Consider the following 12,802-nt stretch of genomic DNA (forward strand, 5'->3'; position numbering starts at 1 on the left):
ATTTACATGGGACGGTTCGGGTTAAGATTGGAAACTTCAAATGTGATTGAATTGTACAAAATGTTTTTAATTAAGTTGTTACTCTCTTTTAGATAATTTAAGAGCAAAAATATATTTCTATAACTTGCTATACTTGCAATTAGAAATGAACTCATTGTACCTAAGTTTACCGATTTTAAAACCCTTTTACTTGGCGGAGTTTTATATTTTAAGTAATTATGTCGATATCAATAGGAAGTAATTTGTATGATATGATCATACAAAAAATCTGGCCCTAAGTAGATTAATATCCCCTAAATAGGTTTTTAACTTAGAAACCTCTTAAAACCCAACCAAAACTATTTTTAGTTGTCAGATTCATTTAGATTTGACCATAATGCTTTTTAGAGGAAATCTTTTAATGCAGACAATGAAAAATATGAAAATAAAATATATTATATTAAAAAACATTACTGTACAGTAAAAGATGTCAGATCAACATCAAACATAAGATACTGGCGTCTAGATGATCCATGACCAACACTTGGTGATGGAACTTTCATTATAATATCTTCAAGTTCTACATCATAAACATTGTCATCTTCTCGTATAAATTTATTGTCTCCTGATTTCTTAAGATACTTAACTTTGTAAACTAAACCAACAACTTCAATAACTTCTGCCACATAATGTCTAGAGTATTTCTTTTCACTTAACTTGACAAGTAAGAAACTTCCTGAAACAATTTCACTATTTTCTGATTCATTGTCAAGTATATTTATTCCAAAATCAATTTCATCAAAACTTTCATTAGTTAAACTTGTGTCAGAATGTTGATTAAAAATAATCTGTTTTGCCATGGATTTTATTTGTCTTGAAAAAGGTTTTTGACATTGTTCATTATTAGATTTTGAATGTAAAATAACTTTCATTTCAGGTGTATCAGTTAAAATGCGTGATTTTCCCTTACGTCTTTTTGAAATAGCTGCCTTTCTTAATTTGGCTTTTGGGTGAGGTCGTATTATTTCAGGTGAAACAATTTCCAATGTTGATGGTAAATTGCCAGGAGTGGTTTCAACCTCATTGCTATCATTAGAAATGCAAGTTTCAGTATCCACTATTGGCCTATCAGTAACAGTTGCAGCTAAGAAGTCAATATCAGTAAAAATATTTTCATTAAAGGGAAAAAACCCAGTACATTTAAAACTGTTAACAATATTAATCGGTACAAAAGCATGAGGATAAGCTTGACCAACAAGGTAAGATATATCATAAATTGTAACTGGTTTACCAGCATTTCCTGGTGATATCATCCAATTATTCATGGCATTATTATAAAATATTTTAAATGGACCAAAAACACCACGATCAAGGGGTTGCATTTTGTGGGTTGTGTGAGGATGAAATGTCATTAAAATTATGCCCGATCTTTTAGCTAATTCAATAATAGAAATGTTAACATGACTTTCATGGTTATCCATTAACAAAAGAACTGGTTTTTCTACCGAAGGTCGTACATTACTAATAAAATGCTCAAGAAACTGCAGAAAAATGACTTCATTTGACCATCCAGACTTATTAGCTGCTCCTACACTTCCAGGAGGAGCACCATTCAACATGTAGTCCTTAAATTTTGCACGCGGAAATACAAGTAATGGTGGAATGCTACTTCCAGTAGCATTAATGGCTGCAATCATTGTTACATTATTGCCTCGTTCTGCACTAGTCATACTTCCTATTTGCTTTTTGCCCTTTGGGGCTAGGATTTTTGGTGGTACATGAACTGTGGTAATTCCTGTTTCATCGCAATTCCAAATGTTTGATGGCTCAAAATGATAACGTTCTAAAACATTTCTATAATTTTTAAACACAATTCTTACAGTTTCTTTATTGAATGCAGAAGATCTACCAAGACTTGTTGGCTGCGGTTTACGTAGGGATAACTTATCATTATATCTTTTCCGAAAATCTCGTAGCCATTGTTCACCAGCACATTTATTCTTTATCCATGAAGTTTCAATTTTTTTATGGTTTGCTAAAGCATACTCATATGCAAAGAATCTGATTTGCTTTAATGTAAGCCCATAATGCATATTTGCAGCATCTGCCAAGTATTTTACCAAAATTAATTCTTCTTTTGTTGAGAATACTTTTTTTGGTTTCTTATGTGAATATGAATACTGGGTTCTTCCAGATTTTTTAAACTGCTTTAACTGATATATCAAAGTTGATTTTTTAATGTTGCAATGTCTTGCTGCTTTACTTAGACTCATTTTTTGTTGAAGAACAAAATTCACTGCATCAAACATATCCTTCTCGCAAATCTTCTTACGAAAAACACCAACCTTACTCCTTGGCATTTTAAGATTAAAACATATTAACAGAAATGATTATATATTTATTTGTTCTTACTTCCTTATTGCTGTACAGAAATCAAGTACAACTATATAATCAACTTAATTATCAAGCTGCTACAGCTGCCAACTAACTTAATTATTAAAACTGATTATCAAGCATTATAAGTACATAAAAATATACATTCCAATAATGGATTGTGTGTCAAGTGTAAAATTTACTCTTATTTATCAATAAATTAAATAAAACAATGCATAAGATATAGAAATATATAAAAATATAATTTGTTAATATTATTTTATCACTTATATTATATTTAAAACTTTCAAAATACCAGCAAGAAAGTAATAGTACGCTTTTCGCTGATTTTTACATGCAAGAGTACAGCTGTCTGATAAATTTGATGAAAAATTTCATAAAAGTGTCCTCTTTAAGTTCGCAAAAAATTAAAGCGCAGTACAAACCAGTCAAAGGTACAACGTCCTACGCTGGTCAAAGGTACATGAGATGGGTTTCTTCAACAATTATCATCTCAAACCCCATTTAGGGTTAGAAATAATTATTTAAACTTTTCCATAATAAAAAAAAGATGTTGGTTAATGTAAGTAATATCATAAATTAGCCAAACAACTATTTATGACAGTTTTGTTATTAAAATAAGATAAACATAAATATTTACTTTTTAAGAGCTAAAACTAATAATTTCTTGTGGATCAACACAATCTTCCCCAACCATGATATTTTAAGGTAAAAAGAGTCGTCATGGACTAATATTTCAAATGGCACTTCAATTTTTTGCAAAATGATAATAGTCGGCCAATATGACAGAGTGACTAAAGGTACAACGTGGTCAAAGGAACAACAGGTTCCCCTACTTTAGGTTTTAGTGTTTTTTTAATTCTTTAAATGGTTTTCTTTCCTCGAGCTGGAGAGGTATTTTTTTGTGTTTGAATATTGATAAAATTTTTTATCTTTTCTGTTCTGTTTTATTGTTTAATCTCCAAACTCAAACTTTGAAATGTTTTTATTTATTTTAAGACACTCTTACATTTTGCAGATCCTGCATGATATTAATCGTTATGATAAAAAAAACACAACCATAAAAAAATTTTAAGATCTTAATATTAAATAAATATTTAATATTTCGAAGGTTAAGTAATCCCGCATGGTCTAGTGGCTAGGATTTCTGGTTTTCACCCAGGCGGCCGGGGTTCGATTCCCCGTGCGGGAGAGTCTCTTTTGATAATCTATTTTAAAACTTTTGAGGTTTGGATATTAAATAGTGTTTTTTAACCATGCAAAATAAAAAAAAAAAAAAAAAGGAAAAGAAATAGATATAGAACAGAATTTTTATCTAATCAAAGATTTTCATTAAAGGACTTATCGTGTTTGAAATTTTTATAGATAAAAGCTTATTAGCTACAAATAGCCAATTTTTTTGTGTCACATAAAAAAGTCCCTGGGATGTACGGGAGGATGCCCATAATTTGGCTAAATTAAACCGTTACAACTTTTGTATGATAATAAGAATAACTTTTTTTATAGTAAAAGTATATATATATATATATATATATATATATATATATATATATATATATATATATATATATATATATATATATATATACTTTTACTATAAAAAAGCTTATTTGTTTTTTACTTAGTTGTAGTTTATAATCAATAAAAGATATTTTAGACGACAAATTAACTAGCTAAAACAAAATGAGGTGAAAATAGTTAAAGATATGATTCCTTAACCCTAACACTAATCATGACCCTGACATAATTTTTTTTTACAATATTGCTTTAAATCATGACCAAAAAAAAAAAAGATTTTCGCAACTTGGTTTTTTATAAATTTGCTTTGCTTATTTATTGAAATTACTTTGATTAAATTCGTTTGAATATCCAAGAGTTTTTTTGCTTATTTATTGAAATTACTTTGATTAAATTCGTTTGAATATCCAAGAGTTTTTTATAAAAAGGCCGTTGATGTAAAATGTATTCTGTAAATTTTAACAACGCATTTTTTATTTTAAAGAAAAAGTGATAAAATGAAAACTTTCAGGTTAAAGTATAAAAAACTTTTTTTTTTTATTCAACTTGATAGTTTTCACTTTTTTTTTTTGCTTTTTAAATTTGGTTAAATATTTAATGGTTTTGATAAACGTTCAACAAAATTTAGTTATTTTAATATTAAATTGTTGATGGGTATTTATCAGGTCCCAGGGAATGGGAATTAGTTTTCTATAAACAATCAACTTAACTCAATAATCGAAAATTTCGCGATAAGCAATTATCTATTTTTGTTGTTTGTATTTTATGTATGAACAGCATGGCCATGCAGTTCTATTTGAATATAAAGAAACCGAAATATATTGTTACTCTTTTTACAAAGAATACAGTGGCACTAAATACTTTTTCTTTTTAAGTAGCAGCAATTAAATTGGTTTTCAAAAAAGCTAAGCGAATTTGAAAGACTTTCGTGAAATTTTGTATCTAAATTGAACTTAATCAGGTAATTAAAACACGAATAATTATCAATATTAATAAAACTGCTCATAATTATAGTAACAGTGTAGCATTTTTGAATATACGATAAGAATGAACTAAAAATATCTGATCCCATACCGTAAAATATGTGATTCCTTATCGTATTAATGAATGATCAATTTGTGCTATTGTACTGTTAAAATAAAAATGAATGTTAATTTAATTGGATAGATTATTCTTTAATCGCACAGCAAAAAAAATTAGACAAAATGTACTACCAATAGTTAATGACGTGATCTCAAAAACGACGTGATTATTTAAACCGAGCTAGAGGAGGAGTGATTGAAAAAGCCATAGGAGATTGGCCGTAGGTTTGCTAAAATCCCTATGCTTTTGGGAGAAAACGCTCAATATTTTAATGATTCAACGCCCATTCCCAAGATGTATGAGAGAGAAGTTTTCAGTTGGAACCAAAAACTCATTTATTGGTGAACGAGGGAAAAATATTTATGAAGTGCTCGAAGTAATAAAGAAAGCATTAGCTTTTTTTAGGTAAATAAAATCAAAAGTGGTTCTAATAAGATCGAAATTTTTCTATTCAGGACTAATAGCGTTATCTACGTAAAAATCGTTCCAAGATTAGCTGTGCCACTTGCAATTGACGCCCCAACTATTTACTTAAAGCAGAACCATTCAAATGTGGCTTTATCAGCTTCTTCTCACATAATCTTTATTGAATCGTGTATTGATCCAAGTATTTTAAAGCAGTTCAAAGAAGGTGACAATCACTTAGGTAGGAAAGGTGATTTGAATACCTGCAACTTTATCATTGTCGGAAAAGAGTCTTATCCAAGACAATAAAGGCTATAATTTTATCTGACATACAATAGAATAATGAGAATTTACTTTGAAGTTCTAATTATTTTATTTTAAATAACTTTATTTCCGCATGGTCTAGTGGCTAGGATTTCTGGTTTTCACCCAGGCGGCCGGGGTTTGATTCCCCGCACGGAAGTCTCTATTTTTGTTGCTATAAATATTAAAGCATATTTTTCGTACTGATTTACAAAAACATAGGATCTTGCTAATATCGATTCAATGACTAAACATAATCATCTATATATTACGTTTTAATTACCATTTAGCCTCCTTGTATTTTTGAGGTTTTGGATATTCCTCACCTCTTAATATTCGCAATAAGTCACTGTAGTTAAAAACAACATTTTTGTTGCTTTTTAAGTTGTCAATTTTCGTTAAGGCGTTGAAAAGTACTGTCTTCTGTACTAAAACAAGAATCGGTAAATCATGTAACTTCTTTTTTTTTTTTTTTTTTTTTACATAAAAAAACGTAGCACACTCAGTGCTTGGAGAAAGCCTTAAAAAACCTAAAATTAAGCAGGTACTTTTGCAAGTTGAATCTAGAACTTGGAATTTCTTTGGATAATTTCGAAGCAATTGTAGTAAAATATTATAGCTTTAGGAAAAAGTTCGCATTTCTTGTTTCGCATAAATCGTAGTAAAATATTATAGCTTTAGGAAAAAATTCGCATTTCTTGAAGTTTTAATTCACTTTTAAATAGAAACCGTCATTCTTATAAATCTAAAATCTGAAAAATCTCTAATAAGTGTAATATTTTAAAAGTTTTTAAAGCACCTCTTTACTCTAAGTCCAAACTACGTTTGTGTTTTGGCGAAATTACTATGAAACTGATCAAGATAATCAAAATAGTTCCCTGCAACTCAGAAGAATAAAAGTTTAGAAAACTAATATCAATTAATTACCCGTATAGGCTGATTTACAAAAGGAAAAAGGGAATTTGAAGCCATCTGTTCTAAGAAATGTGAAACCTCATTAGATGTAATGTATTTGAGCAATTCAAAGTTGAAATCCTTCGTCAGCATAAACTCTTGCATATGCTGATTTCCTCGAAAGAGGTTTAGGTAGTGAAGACTTAACAAATGACAATAGATACAAAGAACGATAAACAACAATAAAAAGATTATAATTTTTCATTTAGGTTCCAAATTAATGTGTAAAATCTTGTTAAAATTTTATTTACAAAATAAAATTTTTGGGTTTATAGAATCTTATGTGTTTATGATTATGTTTAAAAAAACTTTTTGGGTTTATGTCGCGGTTTATAAAACTATATAAAAGGGGTTAAAATTGTAAATTTTATATTCGCAATCAGATTGTAAACACGATACTTTAAATTAGTACAGTGTAAATTAATTGGGGAGTGTGAATAGAAATCACCATAGTTATTTTTGATAATGATTGCAATTTCGACTCTAAGGAGTCTATGATGAAAAAATGTGATTTCCTTCTTGTTTTTATTGTGTTTTTAAGAAAAAAAAAAAGATTGTTATCCGGAAACAATTCAGTAAAATAAAACAAAACTTTATGTATCATTGCGTAAGTAGTCATTCTGTATTTTATGAAATAAAAGCGCGCGCAAGTTGTCTCAATTTAAGTGACGAAGTGTTTACATGCCAGGGTTTTAAAGGGTTCTTCAGCCTACTCATATATTACAATTCCATATTAAAGGATATAATCCACACATACACACAGTAAGAGAGAGATGCCCATAGATACAGAACTTACTTTAAGTAGACGAAAAAAATGAAAAGTTTTAAAAAAATAATATTAAGATTAGTAGTTAGTTAAAATAACGAATCAGATTTTTTAATTTTACAAAATACCATGGTCAAGATGCTAGTAGAGTTTTCGTTGACTGTTAAAATATTCTACCAATATAAAATGATATATTTATAGAGTATAAGTCTGTTTAGACACAGCATTAGATAAACTTTAATTTCAGTTAAAGTTGATCTAATGTTAATACATAATAGCAGATAGTTTTTAGTAAAAAGATTTTTTTAAAAAATATCACACAAAATGAAGAGTTAAAATCACACCTAAAGAAATGCCAAGAAAAACAACAAAGAAAATACAGAAAGTTGAAGTTTTATCACCTGTAATTCCTGATGATGAAAATTATAGTGATGCTGTGAAAAAGGCATCATTTCTCTTAGATTTTGATGTTCGAGGTAAGTTGTTTTGTTTTTTAGATAATAATTTTTTTTAAAGCCTTTATAAACTTTTGGCTCTTAACATAAATATCTGACTTAAAAATTCTCTATTGCTATGCACATCAGAGCTTTATTTAAAAAATCTTTAGCATTACTACTAATGTTAACCAGGCAAAGTTTTTGAAATTATATTCGTATATAAATATAGATAAATAGATTTACAAATAAAAAACTTGTTTTATATTTAGTTGAAAATGATATTGAAGAGATGAAAAAGTATATGGAAGATGTAGTATCTAGCTTAAATCGTACATTCATACGACAAAAAAATTTAGTTAAGAAGGTACTTTTTAGAACTATCTTAAGTTGAGTTTATTATTATATTGCTAAAAAGTTTTGCTTGATTGAAAGAATTTTTTATTTAATCATTTTTTTTCTTTTAGGAAATACGATCTATGAAAGTTGTTGATTTTTTGAGTAATTATGTTTGTTTTGAACACAATTGCATTTATATTTTGATTTGTTTTTTACTAATGCTGCTAGACAATATTTCCTAAATTCTTGTTTCTTGAGAATTCCTCATATGCTATTTCTTTCTTTCTTTTTTTTTTTTTTTTGATTTTCTTTTTTCCAAATATTTAATTATTAGCAACTTTTTTTTTGTTTTGCTTAAGTTTTTAAAGTATATTTTATTGTTTTTTGTTTTTTTTAAAAAGGAATTAGGTTTCTATTTTTAAATCAAGTAATTGGTTTCTAAATAAACATATTTTTAAAACTAGAAATGGGAGGAGACTTGAACACCTTAGATTTTACAGAAGTAAGTTTTAGTAGTAGTTTGTTAGTATATCATTGCAATTTGTATATGCTTCAATAATGTTATAGAACTAGTAAATTTGCATATCACTGGAAACTTCAGTAAGTTTGTAACTTACTGAAATTATCAGTTCTATGAATTTGCATAGTAACATATAACAGTGTAAGTTTTAAATAATTGGGCTATAAAAAGTGTATTAAATCATCATTTGATGACTGATGATGCTTTGATAAACTTATTAACAGTGATGTACATCTTTTTGGATCCAATCTTCTGCAGCAAACAAAAAGAATCACATAAAAAAAGAATGGTAATCAGCAATTTTTTTTACTTCTGTGATTCTATGGAATTATGGAGCAATATACACAGTCATTCATGTAGAGCAAAAAGTAATTTCTACTTATGAAACTCAAAAAATTATCGTGAAAACTTTTCAACAAGGGTCTTATGTTCAAATCCACTTCTTGTTTTCTAACATGCTGTCCTTGTCACATTTGAATTTAAAAGGATAATTTTTTTTTAGTTTGATTTGTAAATCTTATTTTAGAAATAGTAAAACTTAATTTTTAGTAGAGAAATTGACTCAAAATCATCAACATTTTTATGATTTGTGTTGAAAATCTTCATTTGTATGTGCAAGTCTTTTCTTTAGACAATTAATCCACTTATAGAAGATCCAGATATAAGCTTTCAAGTCAGGTATGTACTTTCGCTAACACCTTCACATTAGTTATAATTATCAGATGTTAAAATAAGTAGTTTTTCCTTCACTGCACAGTCTTCAATAGAAACAAAGATATCTCATAACCATTATTCTGTGTGATGATTTTAAAAATTTTTATTGTTTATTTAAATTTTGTACTTAGAATCTTTGAATTTTTGGTTTCTGTGTTGTTTTTATCAATATGGTTTTAATATATTTGTTCAGTGCTCCAAATGATGATACATTAAAAGAACCTTGTGAGTACAATATTATTTATATACAAAATGTATTATTTATATACAAAATTATTGTTCTCTAATTTTTTGAAGCATAGATAACAGTTTTAAAAAAATTAAGAATCTTCTCAATCATTATTGGAATCACTTGAAGAGGTTTGAATTCAGTTGATTTCTTGGTAGTTTTTGCTAGAGTATATTTTGTCAAAATAATTTTTCTTGCATCACAAATTAAATAGCAGCTAAAGAAACAAAAAATAAAGAAAAAGTGATTTTGTCAAAAATTGGTTTTGAATATATAAATTTTTTATGCACTTTAATATTTTTTATTCAGATGCCTTTAATAAGAAAATCTTTTAACATCCTGTTGTTGTTTTTTTATTATAGTGCCTTTAATAAGAAAATCAACTCGCAAAAGAGTATGTATCTTTCTATTTAGCTTCTATTTGGCCTAGTTGTTTTTTTTTATTTATCAAAACTGTTTTCCTAAATTTCAATATTTTAGACTGGTCAAATACCAGAGTCACCATTAGTACAGGATGCTCCCTTAGTCAAAGGAAAACCAAGGCTAGTTAAAATATTCTACTTTTTTCCCAGCAATCTTTTTTTTAAAAATCAGATACTTATATGAATTTTTAATTTTTTTTTTTTTTTTTTAGAAAAGCTGTCAATTCAAAAATAAAACCACAGCTAAATGCTCCTCTAATAGTCCCAAAATTTGATCCCAGGTATAGATTAACATTAAACACAACGTTGTAGATAAAGTATTCTCTACAGTCTTTAAATTACAATTTTTTCAGATTTTCTGAAATAAGAAATTGATGAACTTTTTTTCAGGAAACCAATAGGTTTGGCTAGAGAACCTAAGAGAGGTGAAACGTAAGTTTTTAAATATAAATAATTCTTTGAATCATTATTACCAGCTATTTTTCTATTATGGTAAATTTTTGTTTAGATTGATATCTTTGGCAGGTTCACCTGTTATTCAAAGCCTAACATCAGATCCAGCAAGTGAAAGCATATGTGCAATATATTTAAACAAACAGGTATTATCTTTATTGTCTATTAAAATCTTTTTCTGCCGAGGGGCATTATCTCTCTCTCTCTCTCTCTTTTTTCCCCCCAAAGCATCTCAATGACCAATAATAAAGGCATCACCGTAAAGCATTCATCATAAAGGTCATAGCATACTTCTGTGGAAAGTTATAGAACTCTTTAAGTGCGCAATTTTATGCGTTTGTTATTGTCTATGCGTTTCTTTTCAGCAAACAATCCTCGGTGGTACCATGTTTGATACTACGATGAGTCCTAATTCCTTGATGACAAGTCGAGAAAGGCTTCAACAAGTCATGGCAAGTTTCGAAAATCTAAGCAACATTTTCCTACTTTGTGTTTTGTTTGGTTATCTAATCTTCTATACTATGTTTAGGGAGCTATCACTTCGCGCTTAGAAGATCTTGATTCGCAACTCGTCGCACAACAGTCGAAACTAAATTGATTGTGACGTAATTTTAAAAGTGATTTCGGAAGCGAATTTTGGAAATGAAAATTTAATGTTTATATGTAAATCATTCACTTACGCTAACGATTTTTTAACTTTTGTTGATTAGTTTCTTTTTTTAATAAAATTTATTTAAAACTTTAATTAAATTACGTTAGAATTCTTTTTTTCGAAGTGGGACAGGAATTATAATTTGTACTTATAACCTGTTTTATCAAAACTTTTTTAACTTTAGAAATATGAAGAAGTTTAAGTTCTGTTTTCAAAGCAGTAAATTTCAAAGGCCAAAATTTTTAATTATTTTATTTTTATTATTATTTTTTTTTAACATAATTGGATGTTTTGGCTGGAACTAACTCAGAAAATTGAGACATTTGGCTTGTGGATATAAACAAAGATAATTTTTTTAACAAAAATTTTGCCTAGCCATTACAAAAAAGTGTTATGAGAAAAAAGGTCCCAGATGCAAAAGATATACCAGTAAACTAGTATCTTATAGAACTGGTATATTTATGAAAAAGAAAGATTGAAAGTATCAAGTAAGAAATTTTGAAAAATAACTTTTTAATTAAGCACTTATGGTCAACAATTAAAAGTTTGTAGAGTCATTTCTTAACAACTTTCTATATATTATCGATATACACAGCTATGTTCGTTAAATAAAATGTGTAAGGTTATATTACACTTTAAAATTTTAATTTGCGGTATGTTAGTCCAATAATTCCTTCAAAATTATTTCGTTTTGAATAGTTATATAACAGTTCAATTTCGAAGTATTGTTTTGAGGCAGCTCAAAACTCTTAATCTTTTTCAATAAATGGTTAACCTTCGTCTCTTGCATAGACATTTTTCTTAAAGCTCCAAAAATTGTTCAACTAGACTAGGAACTTTCTGTTGAAACTGCCTCACTAAGACTTAATTGGCTTTTTTTGAAATGTTTGATTATATCTCACCAATCTTTTTGAAGAATACTTTTGAAACACCCTTTCTTCACTGAGAGAAAAAAAAATGATATTAACCTAATATGGATAGCATGTACCACGTGGAGATAAGTCCTTAAAACTTAAGTCAAATACACTGCCCGACAATAGTGTACATCCTTATAGTCATTTTTGTTTCTGTCCGTCTTCGAACTTTCCCAATGCGAAGTCCTGACAATCGCAAAAATCTATTCAATTGCGTCAGTGTAACCAGTCAATAAATTTTCACCAACATGGTGTAAGTAGCTGAAAATTTCAGATAAAGCAATGCAAGTCAGTTTTTTGTATACTGCTCTGTGTTTAAAATATATAACTTCAATTTCCTCCTTCGAAACTTTACCCTGAGAGCAGGAGGTTGAAGAAGCTGATTCTATACAAAAATAAATAATAGTTTGTCGAAAGCATAAAAAATTTACCTAATTCTATTGGTTGATATTTTTGTGACGTTCCTTTACATCATCAACAGTAGAGTATTTCAAATTGAACTCACGAAATTCTTTTGAGAGAATTACCTCCTTAAAAGCTGTAACAAGTCTTATTTATCAAAGTGATTTTGTTTTTAAAAAAATTAGATCACTTTTAAGGGTATCATAAGGATCTTAAAAACTTTTTTTTTGGTCTTTATTTTTTGTGACTATTTTCAAGCTCTTTTAAAACTTGTGATGCTATAGCATCATGTGAACTGGACTGAAATGGAATGAACTAAAT

The 12,802-nt window shown here is 28.1% G+C and overlaps 1 protein-coding gene and 1 non-coding gene across 3 annotated transcripts; both read left to right on the top strand.

The window, feature by feature from the left end:
- Nucleotides 1-3,493: 3,493 nt before the first annotated feature.
- On the top strand, nt 3,494-3,565 carry Trnae-uuc (transfer RNA glutamic acid (anticodon UUC)). The gene has a single exon. It is a non-coding gene; the product is annotated as a tRNA-Glu (tRNA).
- A 3,700-nt stretch (nt 3,566-7,265) lies between these two features.
- LOC145194024 (uncharacterized) lies at nt 7,266-11,263 on the top strand. 2 transcript variants are annotated; one of them, XM_090069694.1, is made up of 13 exons: nt 7,266-7,878; nt 8,109-8,203; nt 8,304-8,337; nt 8,640-8,677; nt 9,327-9,373; nt 9,603-9,634; nt 10,001-10,032; nt 10,119-10,180; nt 10,273-10,341; nt 10,451-10,492; nt 10,569-10,659; nt 10,879-10,965; nt 11,043-11,263. In XM_090069694.1, exons 1-13 carry the CDS (start codon nt 7,755-7,757, stop codon nt 11,109-11,111), a joined length of 822 nt encoding a protein of 273 aa, XP_089925820.1. In that variant the 5' UTR covers nt 7,266-7,754; the 3' UTR covers nt 11,112-11,263. The 2 variants fall into 2 exon arrangements, with proteins under 2 accessions (XP_089925820.1, XP_089925819.1); XM_090069693.1 differs by having other exon boundaries at nt 10,879-11,263.
- Nucleotides 11,264-12,802: the final 1,539 nt, after the last annotated feature.

This window comes from Hydra viridissima, unplaced genomic scaffold (assembly GCF_058129835.1).
Source record: "Hydra viridissima isolate aposymbiotic clone 2 unplaced genomic scaffold, HvirCarnegie_v1 scaffold_12, whole genome shotgun sequence".
Classification (NCBI taxonomy): Eukaryota; Metazoa; Cnidaria; class Hydrozoa; order Anthoathecata; family Hydridae; genus Hydra; species Hydra viridissima.

Excerpts from the sequence above, each read along its gene's own strand:
- LOC145194024 (XM_090069693.1), top strand. The coding sequence starts at position 7,755 with ATGCCAAGAAAAACAACAAAGAAAATACAGAAAGTTGAAGTTTTATCA. Across the intron at positions 10,181-10,272 it reads TTAGTCAAAGGAAAACCAAG|AAAAGCTGTCAATTCAAAAA; the intron begins GCTAGTTAAAAT and ends TTTTTTTTTTAG. Across the intron at positions 10,660-10,878 it reads CAATATATTTAAACAAACAG|CAAACAATCCTCGGTGGTAC; the intron begins GTATTATCTTTA and ends GTTTCTTTTCAG.